We start from the raw sequence: 23,222 nt of genomic DNA, 5'->3' as shown, positions 1-23,222 counted from the left end.
GAATGTATTACATATCTAAATGAAATATGGGCACATTTATCCCTAAAGTGGAAAATTTTTATATGATTTCAGTGGATGCATTTATGAGAAATATCACATATATGTTAACAACTCACAACCTGTAGTTTGTGAGGTTGTTTACTCGAATAGAAAATGAAAAGTTTCAGATTATGCAATCAAGACTATTTGTCTTGCTAAACTTAGTAAGTTTATATTCCAGGCTTTTAAAGAGTATATTGTATATCAGTTAAAATAATTGTTACAAAGCATATTGTTTATGAATAAACAGTTTAGCAAAACTTTGTATTGCCTCCTTTTTATAGCTAAACTATGAAATGACTACGAGTCTCATTTATTGAATGTTTTGAGATTCAATGACTTGAATTGTCGATCATTTTATTTCATCAGGGGTAGAGAATACACAGGTGGATGAAAAAGATATGTAAATTATCATTTTACTTTGATAACCATACATAGTGATGAGAACAAGAAGTTCATAAGATAATTCATTACAAGTTAACTGTCAGAAAAAAAATTATTGACCTAATGAGATTAATCAAGTTTCATATACCAACTGAGATACTCTAAAATTGATTTGAAATCTTAGAAGGATAACATGTTAGATCAAATGAATGTAAACTATGCCCGAAGCATGATAGTTGAATTAGTTCCAACGTTTAAAATTCTCGTAAATAAAAAGTAGTATAAGATAATCATATAGCGGAGGCGGGTACTCTTGAAGAGACCCAAGGCATAACTAGTAATACAACTCTAGAAGAGTTTCAGGTACCTGAAAAAAATAAAAATAATGAAGAGATCTCGATAATTTATGTCATTATGAGAAAAGAATGGAACCAAAATAGAAAAGTTGTCGACAATAGTAAGCTTTGTTTAGATTATATATATTATATTAAGATAATAATATAATTCTCTCCCTTTATTCCTATATCTTTATTCTTTATACAATAATGAAGAGAAAATATTGTATACAGATTATATTAAGATAATAATATAATTCTCTCCCTTTATTCCTATATCTTTCTTCTTTATACAATAATGAAGAGAAAATATTGTACACAGATTATATTAAGATAATAATATAATTCTCTCCCTTTATTCCTATATCTTTCTTCTTTATATTTTTCTTACTGCTTTGTTTAGATTGTTTTCGTAATAATAATATAAAAATAAACAAAAAAAATAAAAAGCACTAATAGTTTACAACCAACACTAAAACAAATATTTCCACCCGTCAAGTAAAAATATAAAAGGGTGAGCGGCTCAAGAAAAAAAACTAGGGAAAATTTATGTAACTAATACTTGATATATTTTAATTGTATATATAATATTTTGATATGTTGACTTAGTGTTTAATGCTTATACCCTATGTTTGAGAGTTGAATGTATATAATTTGGTAATCATGGCATGTATGTGCAATGATTTAACATGTTTAGTTGATATTCGATAGGTAAGCTTCATGTTGATATATGTACATTTATGTTACTATTAAGTCACCAGAGATTTAAATTATCTTACTTTTTGGCCATTACTTCCACAACTTAAAACCTATTTTTTGGGAGGGTCCAACAACACAATCAATTAACACATTCCGGTACTCTTAATTGTTCATACATGATTTGATCAAAGAAGGAAAAATTACAAGCATTATTGAAACTCTAATTTATGTTCACTTTATCCAATCCAAAAAAATGAAGTACAAATTCATACGATTAATTACCTCCTTTCAACCCTTTTCTAATTTTGTATTAAAATTTCCCATTAGGGGCACATAATAATTCTCTAGCAATGAATTATGATGAGATCCTATTTGAGTTCACGCTTGGCCACCCAATCCCATGACCCGCAAACCACCACCTTCATTTTTTTGTCTTCCCCTTCATAAGTATTTTACCCTACATAGCTATTAAGCTTATTCATGGTTAGGTCGACCCATGATTTAATCATTCATTTTACTATTTAAGTACAGGTAAATTAGCTATCCGTCATCTTCAATGTTTGATGCTTTCATAAAATCAAGCATGGCAGATGCCCATTATGATTGTTCATCCCAATTCATATGGAAATTATAAAAATTAATCAACTTATTCATCATTGACGAGTCCCTAAAAATTAAAAAGAACCCAATTTAAAACTCCTTTTAATTGCATTTTATGTTTATATGATAATTAACTATTCATAAAAAATATATATTATAATTATTATTTTAAAATAAGTAAAAGATTTCTCCGTTAAATTAACTTTTAAATTGGATGTTAAATACTAACTTATCTCAAGCGTGGATTAAATTTTAAATATATATAAAATCCTAAATTAAGAATCAACCTTGAATCATTATCCATACATATATATGCTTGAAACTGATCTATGTATGTAAAATACAATTTAAAATATATTGATATTTTAAAATTTTAATCAAAATATCTAGAGTTTCATGACCAATGTAAACGTAGGGGCAGGGCCGGCTCTGGGCAGGGCAAGAGGGGTCCAGGGCCTATAATTTTAATTTATATTAATTTATTATATTTTAATAAACTAAATTAAAAATATGATCTATAAATATTAATATATTATTTTCTTAATTAATGCAAGAGGGCCCGTAAATTTATTTTTTATTGATTTATTTTTTTCATCATAATGTTAAAAATTATATTAATATATTAAATTAAAAGCAAGACCCATAAATATTAATAAACTAAATTAGAAGCAGAGCCCATAAACTTATTTCTTATTGACTTATTGTTCTCATCATAACGTTATGTCAATTTTGAAAACTATAGAAATAAGGGATTCGAAGCTAGTATAGATATTGCTAAAAGTCTTGCATTAGATATGAACATAGAGCCAATTTTTTCGACTAAGCGTCGTATTTTTAGAAAAAAAAAACAATTTGATGAGAATGACCATGATGAAGAAATGCAATCAGCAGAGGAGTCTTTTAAAGTTAATTATTTTGTTGATGTTGATATGGCGGTTGCTTCTTTGAAAGATTGATTTGAGCAGTTAAAGATTTTTGAAAATTATTTTGGATTTTTAATTGATTCTACAAGGTTGAAGTCATTGGATGACAATAAATTAAAAGAATGTTGTAATAATTTTAAGATTATTTTTTCTCATAATAATTTGTCGGATGTTGATGAAGATGATTTTTTTTCCTGAAATGAAAGTGTTGCAATTGACTTTGCCAAATGTATTCATGTCAGCGCTTAAAGTTCTTGAGTTTGTTAAAGCTAGAGATTGTTATCCTCATGTTTCAATTGCTTATCGAATCTTATTAACAATGCCGGTAACGGTAGCATCCGCGGAAAAAAGTTTTTCAAAGCTGAAATTATTGAAGAGTTACTTGAGGTCAACAATATCACAAGAAAGATTGAATGAGCTAGTTATGTTATATATTGAGAAAAATATCATCAATGATTTTGCATCAAGAAATGCTCGAAGACAATATTTTTTATAAGTATTTATATGCTTAAATATGTTTTTGACATTTTTGATATTGTAATGAATTAATAATTATTTAATTTAATAAAAAATTAATTAAAATTTTACATTGCATATTTTTTAATATTCCTTTAAATTAGGACCATTTTTTTAAATTTTATCCCGGGTTAAGAAAAAGTCAGAATCGACCCTGCATAGGGGTATAATTTAGGGACGTAATTGTAGAATTAAGCCATAAAATTTTAAATATCTTTCAACTCCACGTGCTTTCGCTTCCGTTTACTTGTTTCCTAATGAAAAATTTTGCACGCTATTTTCAGAACCTACATTGCACTTTTAAGGAAGTTAGAAATGAAACTTGGCGTTGGTACAAGAAATAGTAAAAATTAAATGTAGTTGTTGGACAAGTTCACGAATAAAATGATAAAATTAGGATCTGTTAACGTTATGAATCAAATTTTGGGTTTTGAAATCATTTAAATATTGTAACTTAGTTTGATATACGTAATTTCTTATAAAAATTAAAATATAATAAACTGAATTATCTAAATTAAGAATTAAATATGATTTTGAACATGATAATTTATATTTCATACTATAAATAATTGTTAGAAGTCGGTTTTGAATCGGAGCACAAAGATGATATAAATTGTATTGGGAAGAAGAAATTCAATAGGTGGGAATGGATATTGGGGCCGTTACTTGTTCGTGGATTGCAAAACTCACAAACAAAATGCTCTATCCCTTTCATTGGATTGAGTTTTAATAATTCAGATGCGAAACATAATGCTTCTTTCTTTTTGAAATGATTTGAAGCATTAGAGGCACGTAGTGGGCAACAGAAGAAACAGGCAAAGGACAGCTTCCCCAAAGATGAAAAGAAAAGTAGGAGTAGGGCATTCAGAAGGATGTGACGTACCCCCGTAAATGAAGAGAGAAAAATATGAAAACCCTAGGGGCTAGGGGACCCTAAATTTAAAACCCCCACCCACAGTTTTCTCTGCTACATCTCATATAGGGCGGGCAGGTTGATGTCACAGTTCTAGGCTCTAGCCCTATCTTTAACCTACCCACCGATTGTTCCTTTTGCAACTGACTTTTTTTTTTTTTTTTGGTAATTTTAAATCAGTCATCCAATCAATTGTTTGTCTTTCTAAAATTGTGAAAAGAGTTATCAGCTAATAATACGTCGCTTTGATAATGGACGTGATATGTAAATAGCGCACTCTTTTTAAAGGTAAATTTATTATTTTAGTTAAGTTTATTGTCATGTGATCATATTGTCTATCTCATCAAATGATCAAAGTTATTTCTCTTTTGAGATTCTAGCAAAATAGTTGAAGCCCTCAGAAATTATGTGTCATAGTTTTTGCATTTGGTCATCAAACTCGCATACGGACTGTGTGTAACCTATCAATGAAAAGTGAAACAATTAATTTTGAAATAACTTTTGTAAAGATATAATAAACCATAAAGGGTGAAAGACGTACTCATTCGAAACACAGTTAGAAACTCATCTTGATTCTTGAATTTCTGTAAATAATTTGCGATAATATGTTGTAAACAGTACCTGTGATAAATGTTGGGGGTTGGCAAGATGGACTCGTACGCTAGAGTGTGTATTTGATATCAGTGCCTCTGTCAGAAATAAGATAAATCACATCATATTTATCCTGCATTATATGTGATAGAATATATGTTCGTAAGTTCTTAAGGAATAATTCTCAATAGTCGATATCTTTCTTTTTGACAATTGCGAAGGCGATGGAAATAGTTTTTATGTTGACGTCTTGTGCAACCATCAATAACATTATTTGAGTGTATTGACCATATAATTAAGTTTCGTCAATTTGACCAATCGGCTTGCAGTGTCGGAATGCAATAATGCATTGCGAAAAAGTTCGAAAGAGCATGTATAATTGGCAAACACCTTGTACAAACGATCATTTTCGTACGTCGAGACTGTTTACAATTTCACAATTGTTCCCAAAATGTGTTTTTGCATCCGTTTAAGCCATTGATGTAATTCATTGTATGATTCCTCTCATTGGCCGAACAATTTTTGTTGAAGCAATACAGGTCGTAATCGTAACACGTAAATTTGATTTAAGCAGCGGAATAAAGGCTTCAGAAAGCAAGTGCACATCCAAGCTATGATGATCTTGATTCAGGATGTAAGCGGTGCATGTATGTAGTTAGACGTATTTTGTGAGTTTGCAAAGGTTGTTCATTGTCTTCAATCGTGATACACGAACCTCCCAATTACATCCCTGCTTCTTGTGGAGACATTTAGTGATGTACTTATCCGCATCACTTTTTTCACAGTTGAAGTGACGGAGTGACATATGATGTAGTTCTTGATTGCAGCCACAACTTGTTCTTTTATCCTAAAACTCATTCGTAAAAAGAGTAAATAAAATTGCCAATTTACCAATAAATAATGAAAAATTAAAATATTATATTAACCTGAAAACCATTCCAACATAGAGATCACCATCACTACGTTAATTGTATTGCTCAATGTGTGGGAGTTGGGAAAATTCTGGAGCGTTAAATGCTTACATATCAATTGTTGTAAAGTGCAATGATGGTTGCTAATAAGAAATATGCATTGTAGGATGTGGAACTGTTGTAGTCGCGACATATTCTTCGTTGTCTTTTGCTTCTGGTGGCATGTCAAGGTCTTCTGGTTCTTCATAGAAGGGGTCTAACTCATCACCATCGGGGTCGGGCTCCCTTATTGGTTATTCGTCAGAATTATCCCCTTCAAAGGAAAATAGTTCAACATCATTTAAATCAAATTTAGTCACAGCTGCATTTGTTTGTCGATCACGAGATCGCTCACGAACCGATTCCCCAAGATTAATATCACGCACACCAGTAAATGAATGTCCCCCATATGTGTTGAAATGTTTTCCACATAAGGGATATACATTGAATATCATCCAGATGAGAAATCATCAAACGGGTTAAACGTGGATTGTTCGTTGGTGGCATGTTCAAGTCAAACTCAAATCTAACAACGTAATAAAGCTTTGCTATCGAAGATGATGATGTACCCAAATCGTTATTTGTACCGTGTGTGCTTAACAAATTGAAGTCATTTCTCAAATTTTCCATAAGACTGTCAACAGTTGGATAAAAGTTGAACTCCATTCATCTCCAACTTGGCACATTGGTATCATCATCATCATCAGAAAATAATGCATACAACTACATCGTCCCTCCAAATGAATATTGCAAGTGAGTGTCAACCATCATATGCACATAAACATTGTTCTCAACGATGTATATTGTGTACGTTAATAGTTCTAACGATGTCGATAGTCAATACTTCAAGGGTAACAATTTTGTACCGCGAGCATGTAGGACATTTTTCTTCACTTCTTTCATCAACTTGTTATATGTTAACTTCATAGGTAGTGTTATTTTCACAATGTGTGCAGACTGAAACACGACACCGAGAGATATATCATTAATTATTTTTCCATCATAATATACAAAAGCAGTAAAGCTTTATCTCATTGACATTTTAGTTGACTTGTTGCCCGATAATACTGAATTGTGGTTGTTTTATTAGTGTTCAAGAACCTTGCGGGTTGCAAGATGAGATTTCCAAATAGTGCGGGATGCAAGGTACGAGATCCTAGTATCTCGCGTTTTGCAAGATGTGTGGTTCTGTTAACGTACTATAGATATCGCGGGATGCAAGGTGCGATTTTCACTGAAAATATTTTGATTAACTCAAAATAAAATAGTTTAGTACAAATATTTCAGTTTTGAAGAATGAAATAAATAACAACTAATAATGTATATATCCACTGCATCGTAGATAACGACGAGTCCGACGCGGATGTAATTGTGATTCCTTTTCCTCTTTCTCTTCAGCAATATCATCATCATTAGGATCAACAATTGTATATGGAATCGATCCACCAATAGCATTGAAACCGGGATAGGTGTAGAATATGCTCTGCGATAGCGTCTGCTCAACAATACCAGAACCAGAGTTAGCTACCAATTGTGTCGGTAGTGAATTCAATTGGTCAAAGTCGTCGATGAGGAAACCTTCCTAGAAATACCCTATTTGCTGAAATGATGATTGAGTTAAGTGGGTGAAGACAGGGTCATGTTGTGTCAGCGGTGTCTGAGGAGATCACTGTGTTGTTGTCGATGAGGACGATGCACCTTGTTGTATTCTTATTCTCTGCCTTGGCTGCCCCCACGTTATCTCCCCGTCCGTGGGTGACTCTGTGGAGGAACATATAATTCTCATGCTCACTCCTCATAGGTTAATATATGTAGCATCTCATATTCTTGGTACCACTGCATATAATCGTATGTCACGCTGTGGTCGAAGATGAGTTGAGTCATATGCGTCCTCTCGAATCTTCAGACTCACGCGTTCAGATACATTGTGTTATGGTCTGCCTAATTAATTTTCGTCTTCACTTGTCGCTTCAACCGATGTAACTTATCCAATTAAGGTGGATGTGGCAGAATCGATTGGACAGAGTTAAATTGTCGAATGACGGGCTCAATAGGATGACACTGACTATCTCATACGAGATCAACGGGACTGACACGATGTACACGGGCGTATTAGCCACCCGAATCTCATGCGATATACAATCGGCAATAGAAGCATCATAGTAATGTGTCCACATGAACTATAAAATTAAAATTACATAACTTTGTTAGCTAAAAACCTCAAATAAATTAAATTATTCTAAAATTGTAAGATAAAAGTCGAAGGAAAATATTTTATTGATGTCCAAACTATCAATCAAGAATCTAAGGTCTCATTGATGTGCTGGTAAGTGGGCGTGAGAGGTTTCATCAGTCCATCTATCTTTAATGCAATAAAATTGTATTATTTATTAGTAATATTATAAAAAATATATAAAAATTAATTTTTTACCTCTTAAGTAATGGAAATTCATATGTAACATATGTTTTAAGGATCGGGCATAAAAATGGCATTTGAATCCAGACTCATGACTGCAACAACATTAAACACCATCCAATGACATTTTTCATCGGATCTACGGATCTATAAAGCTGTCGGAATAAAAATGCCAAAATTACCAACCTCAACTTATATTTCTTGAATCACTTAAATTTTCAAATGATTTAACAACATCAGATGTACCTTATTTCGGGATTCGTCTCGCATTAAAATCTCCCCAATAACTCGTAGTATATGCGCACCAGCAAATTGCTTCAAAAAATTAATAAAATAATATAACTACTTTGAATAAATTGAAATATTAATATATAAAAACATTTATATTTACCTCCTCCACTTCATGCTTCGCATTCTGGGGTAGGTTCGTAAAATTTTCATCCAAAAATTTAATTTTTATTTTTCCACCATCGCGTGCATCATCAAGCGAATCAATTCCGAGCAATACCTCATAAACGTTTCTTGGGGCCCCGATAACACCAGTAATAGCTACTCTATCAATAGGCAATCTTGGATGAAATACAACATCTTGCAAGGTAATAGTTGTCTCCCACATGATAAATGAAACGTGTAAGTCTTCAGTCTTAATCTTTCCACCAACGCATTTATAACTGGAAGATGCAACTTCACACCGTCACCAGTTATACTAATGATATATCTGAAACCCGCTAAATATAAATAGTCAATAATATCCACATCGGGCGGTGTCACACGATTATATGACACTCTAACACACATTCATATCCTTACGAAATATAAATATTAAAAATTATTTAAATACAAAAAAATAAACTAAAAAATAAATAAATAGTAAAAATACAAAATAATATTAATTAATTTATCTCATCATTTTGCCTCCAATAATCGAACACGTGACTTCGATCATATATTAATAGACTCACCGCAATGAAATGAAATCTTTGAATATATAAAATGGATGAGTGCGATGATGAATATGATTGAAGGGCCTTACTTATAGCCCTTCTCGCACCCCCGAGGAAGTGCGATTTTAAATGCAATTCACGCAACTCACGCAAACATGCGGAATTTATTTTGTTCCCAGTACCTCACGCTTTACAGGCAACGAGGTCCCCATAAATATTGCGATATTTTGGATCATAAAGGTTATCTCGCGCTTCGCAATACATGAGGTCATTTTATCCAATTATTTTATTGACTTACCTGAAAAATACACTCACGTCGAATGTATCTCGCATGTTAGAGGGTGCGAGTATTTAACACGCAATTTATAGACCGTAAAATCATCCGATATGAACGATTTGAGGGTTATTTTTTAAATAATTTCTAGAGGACTCTATTATTTAAATAATTATTTATTTAAGATTTTTAATATAAAATTACCAGCCTTTTTCCCTTAGCTTTAATATTTTAAATTATATTTGGTTCATGAATAGATGAATGAGCCTTAATTAGATGGGATAAACCACTGGTGGTACACACTGTCTTATCTATCATCACCATCCCATATTGAACGGAGAATAAATAAAGCCTACATGATATAAGTGTGATATATGCAAATGTATAAGATGGGTTGTTCTTGCCGTACAAGACTGGGGTGATGCGGTGGCCGGCTTTTTCTTTATCTCTCTTGCTGGGATTTTATTGGAAATCGAAGGCGAGCTTAAAAAAGAAAAGGAATTGCGTGGCGGTCGGCTTGGAATTTGGGCGATAGTTCATAGGAGAAACTGGGTTACTGCTGACCTCATACTCTCCAGTTGCCCGTACAGTTCCGGAACTCTGTTCTATGAATTCGTATCGAATTATTGCCTTCCATCTCAGACTTTATTTTTTCTCCAAAATAATAATATATTATTCTTTCTATCTCATAATTTATTTTTGGGTTAACTACATAGAAAATCACTTACGTTTATTTTTTATCTACTTTTGGTCACTGATTTCAAAAAAATACAAGATATAGTCACTTTCGTTTTTATTTAATTAAGATATAATGACCTTCATTTTTATTTAATTAAGATGTGGTCACCCCGAATTAACAACCGTTAATAACAATTAAATATTTTGATATATTTGGTCCATTTTATTTATATATTTTCTCAATTTAGTTATAATTTTAATAAATTAAAATAAATTTAATCTTCAAATCGAATGATGTCACATGTCATGCCATGTAGGGGTGAGCGTTTGATCGAGCCGAGTCAACAAATTTCGAGTTATTCGAGTTGATGAGTCATATTTTACAACTCAGAGTTGACTTAGAATTTTTCGAGTTGAGTTTAGTCAAATTTTATAGTTTATGTTTAAATTTAATTAGAAATATTTATAATATTATGATATTATTTGATTCCAATTTAAATGATCTTTTATAACCATATACAATGTAACACCCCAACTCAAATCGAGGGTTAGGAATATTACCGAGACCATTATGCAAGTTTGAGATTAATAAACGTTGAATCAAATATACGCAATGGACATTACAATTGAAGAGCCATTTTTTCGAATACAAGATTAATCAAATCTTAATCAATTTACTTATCAGTTAATTCGATAGACCATGAATGTAATACCCCCAACCCGTATACGACCAGGATACAAATATGAGGTGTCACATTTGACTTTTCAAAACTTGACTCGTATAAAAATCATGAAAATCTAAACTTCATTAAAATAAAATTCGTTAATTTACATAAGTTGGACCAAAATAGTACAAAATCAATCAGAGCATGGGAAATTCACAACTTGTTTACATGCCAACACTCTTAATACAACAAAATACATACTTTGCAAAATACTTCTGATCTGATCTGCTAGTAGATGTATTCTATCCCTGCAACTCCTAATTTTGATCCTCATATTTATTGGTACCTACGTGTAAACCACTTACACGCTAAGTCACAAACTTAGTGAGGCATAATAGAATATGTAACCATGAATTCATGAAATATACACTACTATCATTACGTCATGACATGTCAATTTGCATGTATCTAATAAACTATAACATATATGATCATAACATGCTCATATGAAACCTAACTTCTTATGAGAGTTTCAATTCAATTTATCTTTAGATGCCCATGTACATTATTGAGAACAGAAGGTACATGAGTACACTGAGGTTCTGTACAAATGTTGTCACCACAGCTCGAATAAATTCCCACTAGGGACATTTAAATTTGTCCCGAAGGACCACTTTGTCCCGAAGGAACACTATATCCCGAAAAACCACTATATCCCAAAAAACCACTTATAATCCCTCGACTCTTGGCATGCCAATTATACCTATAGCTCTCATATCACATACCATGGGCTTAAACACAATATCTGTTACATTTTCACATCACTTCTCGTATAAGTAAACCACATGTACATATATGATCATTTATCTCTTCATACATAACCTGGAATTACTCTCTTATAGTTGCATTTATCACATATTATATCATATCTAAGCATATATGAATTATACACATACTCATTCTAATCATAACGTGTGCATATACATAAATATGAAATCATGAACTCAACTATAGGAAATAGACTTATCACAAGTCTTATTTCCACAAAACAATATCGATTTTAACTATAATATACACTAACCTTAACCTTACTTGATTCGAATCAATTCTAGAACTTTATCTCTCTCTTGACCATTCTAATTCTTCAATTATATCTACACGAATATAATCTAATGAATATCGAAATTTGAAATATTCGAAAATGATTCATATTAATTTAAACTAACCAAAATACTAATATCAACCTCATAATATAAGTAGTATCGGTACTACAAGGCCAGTACCGATACTTCTATTATAGGGTATCGATACCCCATCTTGATATCGATACCAAAATTAGCTTCGATGTTTTCTGGTATCGATACCCTTAACCTGGTATCAATACTACTATAATACGGTACCGATACCTCTACATTGGTATCAATACCTCTTGAATGTCTTTATCAAATTTTAGACTTATGGTATCGATACTGTTCAACCAGTATCGATACCCCTATACCAAAAGTCCCTATTTTACTATTGAAGTATCGGTATTGGATGAAGCAATACCAATACCCAAGCCCATATTTTTATATTTTAAGCCCGAAAATTCACTCCTAACAACTTAAATACTTAATGTCTTAACTCCATTCATATCCTTAACTCAAATATACATACTTAAATCCATTTGTACTCATCTAACACATCTTTACCTTCAAAGTTCTATCATTTATATGGAATTCAAGAATCATATCAAATTTTCCACATGTTCTAATTTCAATTTTATCACTTCATATCTCTTAATTAGGTTGATGACAAGTCAATTCCAGTCTCAAACTTTATTTACTAACCCTCTTCCAAGATTTCACTTATTCCCCTCTTTTCTTTAATCCTTCCTAACTCCCTTATCTTTTGATTTTAAGATAACTTAAGCTTAAGTATCATCTAATGATCAAAACCCATGCTCAACTTCAACTAATAATCAGCTAACAAGAAGACTCACCTTTGCTTTGGCTTTCACGTATGAAGAATGAAGAAGAAGAAGAGAACTCTGGAAACTTTGATCATTGCCTCCTTTCCATCCACGTGGGTTTAATATAACCATAACAAAATTTAATTATTTCCTTACCAATGACCATTTTGTCCCTCTATTCCTCATTCTTTGCAATTCAATCCTATACCAAATTTACAATATAATTCCCTAAACTATTCAAATTATCTACTTTAGTCACCAAATTCTGAAGTTTTATAATTTAGTCACTAACTCGGTATTGAGGATGTTACAATGAATCCTAATTTAGCTAAAGTAGTTTCATTTAATTTCAATATGTAATTCATTAGGCTGATTACTAATATAAAACCACATGCATATCTCAGGAATTTAATGAACTTAACATGTTATAACATCATTTCATAACTAACTTATATATTTGCATTACAAAAGAGACCCTTAATGGCTTATACCAAATGACATATTAGTAAGTTATATACATTCTAAAAGTGCCATTGACGATATATACATTACGAGTCTATTTACTCCATAGACTATACTATTTCATTAAGTTCTTATGTACATTTCATAAACAATTTAATTACCCACCATATGCATGAGATTTGAACCACTATACTCAAAGCTAGGCCACCGACTAGGAGTATAAAGATAACAAAACAAGCTATGCTTGTAATCTTCCTTTAGTTTGAACAACTAGGAAAGTTGAGCTTCAAAATACTTTAGAATTTGTAGTTTGAGAAAGAAACAAACAAGAGTGATAAGTACTTAAAATACTTAGTGAGGTAACATTAAACCATATTAACTTTTACCATGTAATTATCTTTACAATCAGTTACAATTACAATTTAATTTGCTTCAATCTTGAACAAGGAAAAGATCACAACCATACATATTCAAATTAACAACCAATTCAACCAACCAATTAAACATTTCAATCATTTTTCCATTCGAACAAGACATAATTCACCATATATGCAACACACAATCTACACAACATTTTAAATTAAGCAATTCAATCGATATAACAATTCGGTTTGAACAATTCATGCATATACATGCATTCTTCTGATTTAATCTTGTCATTTAATTTAAGCTTTGGTGTCTAGTTCAGTCTAGATAATCAAGTCTCTAACCAACTGTCATCATACATTTTAATTGCACTGTAGTGCTGGTCAACCCTCTTATTTTTGCCAAAGACAACATAATGTACCCTCCGTCTGTCATCAACAACCACCGTAATGTTGGGTCGTAGTCCCCCATACATAATTGGGCTTTAGACTCCAAGGCATGCCCTTATATCTTAGACTACTTGAATTTTATTTGCCAATAAATCATTTTTTCCATTACATAGCCATCAAGGAATCTTCCATGCCAAGATTATACATTCAATTCTAAATTGATCATGGCAGGAAGCAACAATTTGTTCACTCAAGATTTCAATTCAATCGAGTTCGATCTTGGCAACATGCACTAATTAAAAATTCGTTTCAGTTCAATCATGGCAACATGCAATAATTCACCATTCGGCTCAATTCGATTAGCATGCAATAATTCATAATTCGATTCAATTCAATCATGGACACATGCAATAATTCACAATTCGATTCAATTCAAGCATGGAAACATGCAATAATTCACAATTCAACTTAATTCAATCATGGAAGCATGCAATGATTCACAATTCTACTTAATTCAATCATGACACTCAATAGTTTTTAAAGTCTTTAATTAATCTTTCTTTCCCTTCATTTAAGTTTCGATATGACTTAATTTCAATATTATCATACTGATTTCATGGGCAATTGAACATAACAATAAAATAAAGGGTGGTTGGGACCTAATTCCCAACCCTAGCATAGTTACACTCACAATACTCCAATCTATCATTGAATTATTATTCCTTTTTACTTATCTTTGGTGGATCCTCCTTTAGTTCCTTCAGACACTTCCTCAATTCCTTGCTCTATCAATTTATACACAACATAGGGAAGTTATTAGAATCAATACAATAGTAATTCAAGCTCACTTAAACTATTTGACACTAAACATATGATGTTCCGATAGATTGTACACCTTGTAGTAAAATGATCATAACTTTTAATTTACTCATCAGATTTTCAATTTCATTATACCCTTAGAAATCTAATTAAATTGTCTTTTCAACCATGTATATATTGTATTTTAATTTCTTATACACAATTATAGTTTTGAATTTGAAGTTAGACGATGTTCCAGTGACCAATCTGTCACTCTTGTAATTCAATGCACTTTGGTGAACTAATTCACCTAGAATCTTTATCAATTTGTTTTAGCTCTTCTTACCATTGTTTAAGTTTTCTTTCCTCTGTATTTTCATATCAACTTTACCTTTAATATTAGGTATGGGCATGGACCCGAACTCGACCCGATCCGATCGGGTCAGTTTTTTTAAAAACATTTCAGGTTCAGGTTGGGTTGAGTTTTTAAAGGTGATGTTCGTGTCGGGTTGGATTCAGGTTAAGGTGAAAAAAACCTGACCCAAGCCCCCAATTTTTTTTAACATTATATATTTAAGAATAATTACAATAATACCCTTTATATATTATTATTTTTAATTAAATTGTTGTTTTTATTGAATACAAATATTTTTTTATTATTTCAGGTCAGGTCGGATCGGGTTCAGATTTTATCTCAAAAAATCAGGTCAGATTCGAGTCGGTGGAGGGTATATATTTTTCGGGTCGGGTGAAGGATGTAAAATTTTTGGGTTAGGTCGGGTTGGCAGAAACTCGACCCATGCCCATCCCTATTTAATATTCCAATTAAGTCTTCAAATTAACACATTTTTCGGAACAATCCAATTTTACTAATGTATCACTCACAATCTACCAATTCCTCTCTAAATTAAGCCTTACAATTTATTTTACATTCTTTTTAGTTCCTACCCTATTTTTAGCTAGCATTTTCAATCTTTAATTTTGTCCAATTTGATCCCTAATTTACTTAACTTGTTCAAAACAATTCTTAATCGATCTATAACAACAATTGTGACTAGTTTCAATCTAAGACCAAATTCTTAAAATTTTACAGCATTTGCTCTTGTTTAAAACTTAAATCTTCAGTAAATTTCAATTTTCATAAACTTTATCCTACATATATTTTTGCAATTTAATCCCCATCTTTAAGATTTTTTACAATTTATTTAGTTGCACAATTATGATTCTCTCGATTATTACTTTTGAATTAATAACCCATAGTTTGTTCATTTTCATCAAATCCTTAGTCATTCAAACTTAACCCAACATGATTAGTATGCATTTCTAACAACATGCAAACTAATAATCATGAATTGATCCAACAATTAACACTAATCAAATTTTTGAGAATTTATTCAATTAAATTATTAGTAATTTAAATAGAAGAAGATGATAAGAAGCTTACATTGATGCTAGATGATTTCTTTCTTTCTTTTTTCTAGTTAATTTAAGCTTGATTCCAATCTTCCATGATTGATTTCCTCATCTTACTCTCTAGAGATTTTTCTCTCAAGTTTCTCTCTCATTTTCGACAATGGAGGTGAATGAAGGAAGATGATATCAACTCTAATTGTTAGTGAGCATGGAAATGTCCATTTTAGCCATCACTTAAATTTTAATTCAATTAATCATCAAAGGGTAATGTAGGAATAATGATATTTAGCATGCAAACTTAATGTTTGTTATTTATTTTAATTAGGTCACTTTAATTTGATCACCATTCTTCCTAATCTTTAGATCAGGCCTTTATTTAATTTAATTGATTTAATTCTTAATTAAATTTTATCTTAGGCAATTTAGTGTATTTTTTCTAGACTAGGAATTTATGATGTTACATACAATACATGTGTATTTCTTCATATGTGATATACATTTATGATACAAAGTCAAGAGACTCAACTCAAACTTGAAAATCAATCCACTAATTACTAAAATTTTTGAGTTATTCGAGTTGTATTTTACAACTCGGTTTGAACTTGAAATTTTTTCGAGTCGAGACGGGTTTATGAAAGTTAATCCTTCAAACGAACGGTGACATGTGGCATTAGGGGTGAGCGAAATTCGACACGACTTGACTTGAAGAATCGATTTTTTCGACTCGACTCTTGAAAACTTGACTTGAATAAACTTCGAGTTGTAATTTCATAAACCCGACTCGTCTAAAAAACATTTCAAGTTTAAAATGAGTTGTAAAATACAACTTGAATAACTCAAAAATTTTAGTAATTAATGGATTGATTTTCAAGTTTGAGTTGAGTCTCTCGACTTTGTACCATAAATATTTATCACAAATGAAAAAATATGAAGATATACACATGTATTGTATATGGTTATAAAAGATCATTTAAATTGGAATCATATAATATCATAATATTATAAATATTTATAATTAAATTTAGATAGAAGCTCGAAAATTTAACTCGACTCGACTCGAAAAAATTCTAAGTCAACTTCGAGTTGTAAAATAGGATTAAATTTATTTTAATTTATTAAAAGTAGGATAAATTGAGAAAATATGTAAATAACAGGGACCAAATGTATGATTATATCAAAATATTTAACTACCATTAATGGAAGTTAACTCGATGTGACAACATCTTAATTAATAAAAACGAAAGTGATCATATCTTATGTTTTTTGAAATCAGTGACCAAAAGCAGACAAAACATAAACATAAGTGATTTTTCATGTAGTTAACCCTTTATTTTTTATATAAAAAAATTAAGTAAGTTGTGGCTCCTCAATTCAAGTCAGGGATAACTAAGATTCAATTAGAAATTACATAAGAATTTATATATTATCTACTAAAAGTGACGGTGGTAGAATTCGAGCTTGACCTTACAAACTTAAATTTCTTAATTTTAACCATTTGTATTAACACTCATTAGTTTCTATCTCATAATTTATGTTTTATGTTAATTATACATGTAATTTTATCTCATAATATATGTTTTATATTGACCATACCTATAATTTTAATAGATATATTTAATTAAGATAAATAATAAAATTATTAATTAAAAAATTATTGATGCATTTAACTTATTCATTTGATATATGAAAGAGTGAGACATATAAACATAAGAAAAAAATATAAGTATGATTGTTTGTTAACTTTTTTTTATTAGAATATAGATATTTACAAACTAAAAAAATACATCTAATGAGATGAATAGAGTATTTTTTTATTGTCAAAATTATTTATTTTTATTTTTAAAAATAATCAAGACCATAAATATTATAATTCATATTACGTAATCGTTATTTAATTAATCATATTATATTTAACTTGATAATTTAATAATTTTTCTTTTATTTTGTATAATTAAACACTAAAATTATATGTCTTAACTAAAAATAGTAATATCATTAAGAAAATCGTTAATCGATTAATGTATTTTTGAAATTTGAACACCAAGTTCTCAAATTCCATATCAGTTGATTATTAGAAGTTTTAATAATATTAGTGATTTAGATTAAGATAATAAAATTTTAAAAAAAATTAAATTATTATTATAGGCTGACAGATTTTATAAATGCAAACACAATTAAAAATAAATATTATATATACAATGGCTTAGCAAATAAAATAAATTAATCCGTGCATATCAAATGTATGTTTTTTTCCTTTAATGAAGTAGGGATTTTATTATTCTTTTATTAATATTATTTTTAAATTTAGGGTTATATTAATAATTTTGATGTTATACTTATTTGAATTTTACTGTTATTAAACAAAAGTTTTTTTATTTGAAAAAAAGAATTTTATTAAGAAAAATTAAATAAAAAAGAGAGCTGTTAAAGGTTGCATTATTAAAGGTAGAAAATCTTGATCTAAAAAGAATGATTACTTTTGGTAATTAACCTAACGAAGGCTGGTTCATCTAAAGCCCTCCCCCACGTAGTTTAGCTTTAACTTTTAAGCATGAAAAATTAGGTTCAAATGGGACCCTACCAACGGACATAAGAATTCAATTCTTGAAGATTCACCACCTTTCAATTCAAAACACAAATTTATCCTTCTTTTTCCACAATTATTGTTCTTCTTAAAGTTTTTTTCCTCTTTTCTAATCAATTTTTTCTTGCTGGAAAATTCACCACCTTGACAAGATTTTTTTTACGTTCATGTGTTTGAGATCTAACAGCTTAACAACAAGAATGATGTCTTGAAAGAGGTAACCTTTCATTGAAAAAATGTCTTGTTTTGCTTTATTTAAAAATTAACTATTACACCATTGCTGTGAAGTTAGGCTAGCTGCTGGATCATTTTCTGGGTTGGCGGATGTTGAGTTTAGTCTTTCTTCTTCTTCTTCTTATTTTATTGCTTCTTGTTAAAGCATTTTCTGCATACATATAAGACGTACGCTGAAAATATAAGCAGAAGATTCTCTAGTATTGGTGTTGTTTTATTAGATCTAAGCTTTAAAAAAGTTGGGTGTTTTTCAGTAGAGCTTGCAACTGATAATAACCCTGAGTTTCGTTGGCTCTGAGAAATTAGGGTTCATATTCCACAGGTTGACGTGAAGCTTATGATTGTCATTTACTTGTACTTTTAGCAGTCTAGGCGTTAGCTGATTTCTCTTTAGAAAAGAAAACCACTGTAACTTTATTTCACCACTGTGCTTTCTCTCTCTCTCTCTCTCTCTTTCCTTTCAGTCTGATCTCTGCGTTTGCTTTGTTTTTTTCTTCTGTTTTATATTCATTGTTTTTTGTTTTGTCTTATATTTATACCCTTCTGATCGTTGAACTTCGTTTCACTTCTTTAAATCTAGCCTTGCATGCGTTTGGTTATGGATACGAGCAAGTTCAAACCCGAACCGCATATAGCACAACAAAGCCGAATTGATAAGTTGAGGGTTCACCATTTTGAGTATTTCCCCAACAGTTTGGAGCAAGGTTCCTCGGTCCATTCGGGGCCGAACCCAGATCTTATTCAAGTTCGTAACGATAGAAACGCTAATTGGCTTTACGACCCAAGTGTTGTTTCTTCAGGTATCATCCATGCTCGTCCATGTTCTAAAGTCTCTGGTGACCTACGAAGTTGTGGCGATTTGATGGTGGGTTATGCAAGTGGATTAGCCGGTAGAGAAAACGATCAAAACCCTATGTTTGGTGGGGAAGTGTTGCCAAATAGTGCAAGGGAAAGCAACATATGTGCAGCTATGCAGTATCCCGTGACTGAAATTTGCAGCCATGATAGCAAAAGGCATTGTGGGGAATTGCAGTTCGTTTCATCTTCACTTTATGACGTTGTTAATACACCGTCTGTGGGTACTCAGGGACCACAAATGGCTTCTATAGCACATCAAGCGAGTGCTTTGCATTTTGATAACGCTGGTGCTTGGACGAATAGGTCCCTCTTAGAGCATTGTCCACAGTGGGGTGATGCTACTTATACTACCCAAGGGCTATCTCTAACTCTTTCATCGACCCCGAATCAAAAATTCGTGGTTCGGCTCAATTCACAGAGGATCAGTGTGGTTTTCATGCCTTTAATTCGTTTCCGAAGCCGTCTATAATCAGTAAAGGTAGTGGAAATTTGACTTGCGTACAACCTCTCGGCCCATTCACCGGATATGCAACTATTCTTAAGAATTCAAGGTTTCTTAAGCCAGCACAAGAACTGTTGGATCAATACTGCCATATGACCAATTCAAAGCTCGGTAAAGTTTGTGTGACATCGGAGGGTGTCTCCGATGGCGTTGGGGATTCAGCCTCGGTTGATGCTGCCGATGCAATTGATATTGCTGATGGAGCTATTAAGGGAAATATATCGCTGGCTTCTGTCTCCAGTCTTTGCAGCTCAAATGAAATTAGTACTGCTGATGTTAGCATTGGGAGCGGCTCTTGTAGGCCTGACTATCAACAGAAGAAGGCAAAGCTTTTATATCTGCAGGAGGAGGTTGGTTATCAATTTTCTTTTCGCATTTATATGTTGTCTTTCATTCAATTATCATCTGCATCTTTATTAATGAACATTTATGAAGGGAACTATCACACTTGTTTATTAATGAAATTAGGGCCTTGCATATTTGTATTTATGTATCGATTGTAATGCATGTATATATGCCACTGAAGAATTACATCCTGTGTGCTTTTCATCTGTAAATGTTTTCGTTGTTACGGATCGGCCACACATTCAAAGCTACTTTATTTTAAAGTTTCAACCCCAATATGTTGTCCTCTTGCCTTGGCCGAAGGCCCCATTGTATGTTGAAATAATTGACTATGCATATCTGCATTGCTGTTGGTGTTCCTATTCCTAATTTGGCCAGTGAAATTGCTGTTCTTCCATTATTTATTTTGAACCTAATCCAAATAGAGTCATTATTCGTCGAAACAATTGATTGTGTTATTTGTTTTATCATTTTACTGTTAAGTAATGCTAGCTCAAGGATTAACTCTAATGAGGACTTGCATATGTTGTGCCATTGAAAGGTTTGCAGACGATACATGCTATACTATCAGCAGATTCAAATGGTGGTTTCTTCTTTCGAATCCATAGCTGTTCTTAGTGCTGCCTCTCCCTATGTTTCCTTGGCTCTCAAGACCGTAGAAATGAACTTTCGGTGCCTACGGAAATCTATCTCGGACTGTGTCAAGCACTTATCGAGAGCCCTGGGGGAGGATTTCTTGTCCCCAACTACCGGTGCTAGCATTAGCAAAGGTGACATGAATATATCCGGGCTGAAGTACGGGCTTCAGAAATCTGGTGGGGTTAACCTGGGCTTCCATGAACCACAACAACAAGGCTTGAGGCCCCAAAGATGCCTACCGGAATGTGCGGTGGCAATCCTTAGAGCTTGGCTCTTCGAGCATTTTCTTCATCCGTAAGTCGATTGTTCTTTCTTTTCAATTTCGTATGTCCTCTCAAATATGTAATTTGGGGTGAATATGTATCTGCTTTTCTTATAGGTACCCCACAGACACGGATAAGCACATGCTGTCCACTCAAACTGGTCTTTCTCGAAACCAGGTGGGCTCACTGCTTCCCGTTTCTGGTCTTAATCATTTGGTATAATAATATTGGGTGATTGAATCGGAATGTAGCACGGTTAAGAGTTTGATTGATTGACTTGTTTTCATGGTGTCAACAATTTGATTTCTGAATGCAGGTTTCTAACTGGTTCATAAATGCACGAGTTCGTATTTGGAAACCGATGGTCGAAGAAATACACATGCTTGAGAGCAAAGGATTGGCAGAAAGCAATCAGAGCTCTAGCAAAACTGACGCAAAATCTACAAGTACCATTCGACCCAACGAAGACCTATCCATCAACAGCTCATGTATAAATGCAACTTCGGGCAAGCAATTGGCTTGCTCAGATATGGCTGCTGTTGGGATCACGGGAGATGCACATGATATTGAACGCTGGTATCACGAGAAACGTTCTAGTATGGATTTTCGAATCCCAACATGCATGGATGGTGCGATGATGAGTTTTGCACCGTGTGAGCAAAGTAGGCTCGAGATGGGGGGGCATGGAGCTGTGTCACTTACCTTGGGACTCAGGCATGGCGTAGAAAATGCACAAGTACTCCAACAGCATCCGCAGCAATATCAACCGCAAGAGGATCAGCTACGCCTGCAATTTGGCGGCGGCCAAATGATTCAGGACTTTGTCGGTTGAGCTTATGTCGGTCTTACTGAAGTTGAAAATTAGTAGAGCGGTGGCAGCTTAGCCTAGCTATTCCTTGCAATAAGTTTTCAAAATGTGGCAGAACTGCTAATACGCGGTTGCAGGCCAGCTTGAACGTATTTGTTTGTGATACTAACACAGTTAAATGAAAGAGGTGGTGACGTGATGCACTGATTGATTGACGCTAGACAGAATAGTGTTTATCCTGCAAGCGCTCCAACAGATGATTCACAAGAGAAAATTCGTCCAAAAAAAATCCAGAGAAAAAAGTCTCTAGGGTTTAATAAAATATTATCAAATCAAAAAATGCAAAAATCAGTCCACAAGCCGGACTGTTATAGCCAAAAATCGTCTTTATTCGAATTTTGCCAAAAATAGTAAAATCCCGAAAATCACTCTAAATTGAAATTCGAAATAAAATAAGCAATCTCCAAAAATTCCGGCCTAAATAGGATTTAAATTGACTTCCTAATTGACAATCGAAATATTATCATAAATAGTAAAAAATATCTAATTCTAGTGATTCGGAGGGGAAAACAACAGAATTTGAGGTTGAAAAAAGGCCACATGGAGCGTAACTCAATGTGGAGAGCGTGCGCGTCAAAAAGAGCTTTCCGGATTGGGGTCTTATGCACGATTCTGACACCTGT

General features: G+C 32.3%; 1 protein-coding gene across 1 annotated transcript; it reads left to right on the top strand.

Moving 5' to 3' along the window:
* The first annotated feature begins 19,722 nt into the window (after positions 1-19,722).
* LOC120113469 (BEL1-like homeodomain protein 2) lies at positions 19,723-22,693 on the top strand. Its single transcript, XM_039134624.1, has 5 exons — positions 19,723-20,269; positions 20,323-20,834; positions 21,371-21,762; positions 21,848-21,908; positions 22,048-22,693. The coding sequence occupies exons 1-5, from the start codon at positions 19,723-19,725 to the stop codon at positions 22,561-22,563; spliced, it is 2,028 nt and encodes a 675-aa protein (XP_038990555.1). The 3' UTR covers positions 22,564-22,693.
* The last annotated feature ends 529 nt before the right edge of the window (positions 22,694-23,222 follow it).

Source organism: Hibiscus syriacus, unplaced genomic scaffold (assembly GCF_006381635.1).
Source record: "Hibiscus syriacus cultivar Baekdansim isolate YM2019G1 unplaced genomic scaffold, ASM638163v2 tig00110209_pilon, whole genome shotgun sequence".
Taxonomy (NCBI): Eukaryota; Viridiplantae; Streptophyta; class Magnoliopsida; order Malvales; family Malvaceae; genus Hibiscus; species Hibiscus syriacus.
Note: the sequence above shows the minus strand (reverse complement) of the source record. Positions and strands in the feature narration are given on the sequence as shown.

Bases quoted from the DNA above. Each gene is read 5' to 3' on its own strand.
- LOC120113469 (XM_039134624.1), top strand. From the start codon at position 19,723: ATGGATACGAGCAAGTTCAAACCCGAACCGCATATAGCACAACAAAGC. The intron at 20,835-21,370 runs GTTGGTTATCAA...TGCCATTGAAAG, and splicing joins TTTTATATCTGCAGGAGGAG to GTTTGCAGACGATACATGCT. The intron at 21,909-22,047 runs GTGGGCTCACTG...TTCTGAATGCAG, and splicing joins CTGGTCTTTCTCGAAACCAG to GTTTCTAACTGGTTCATAAA.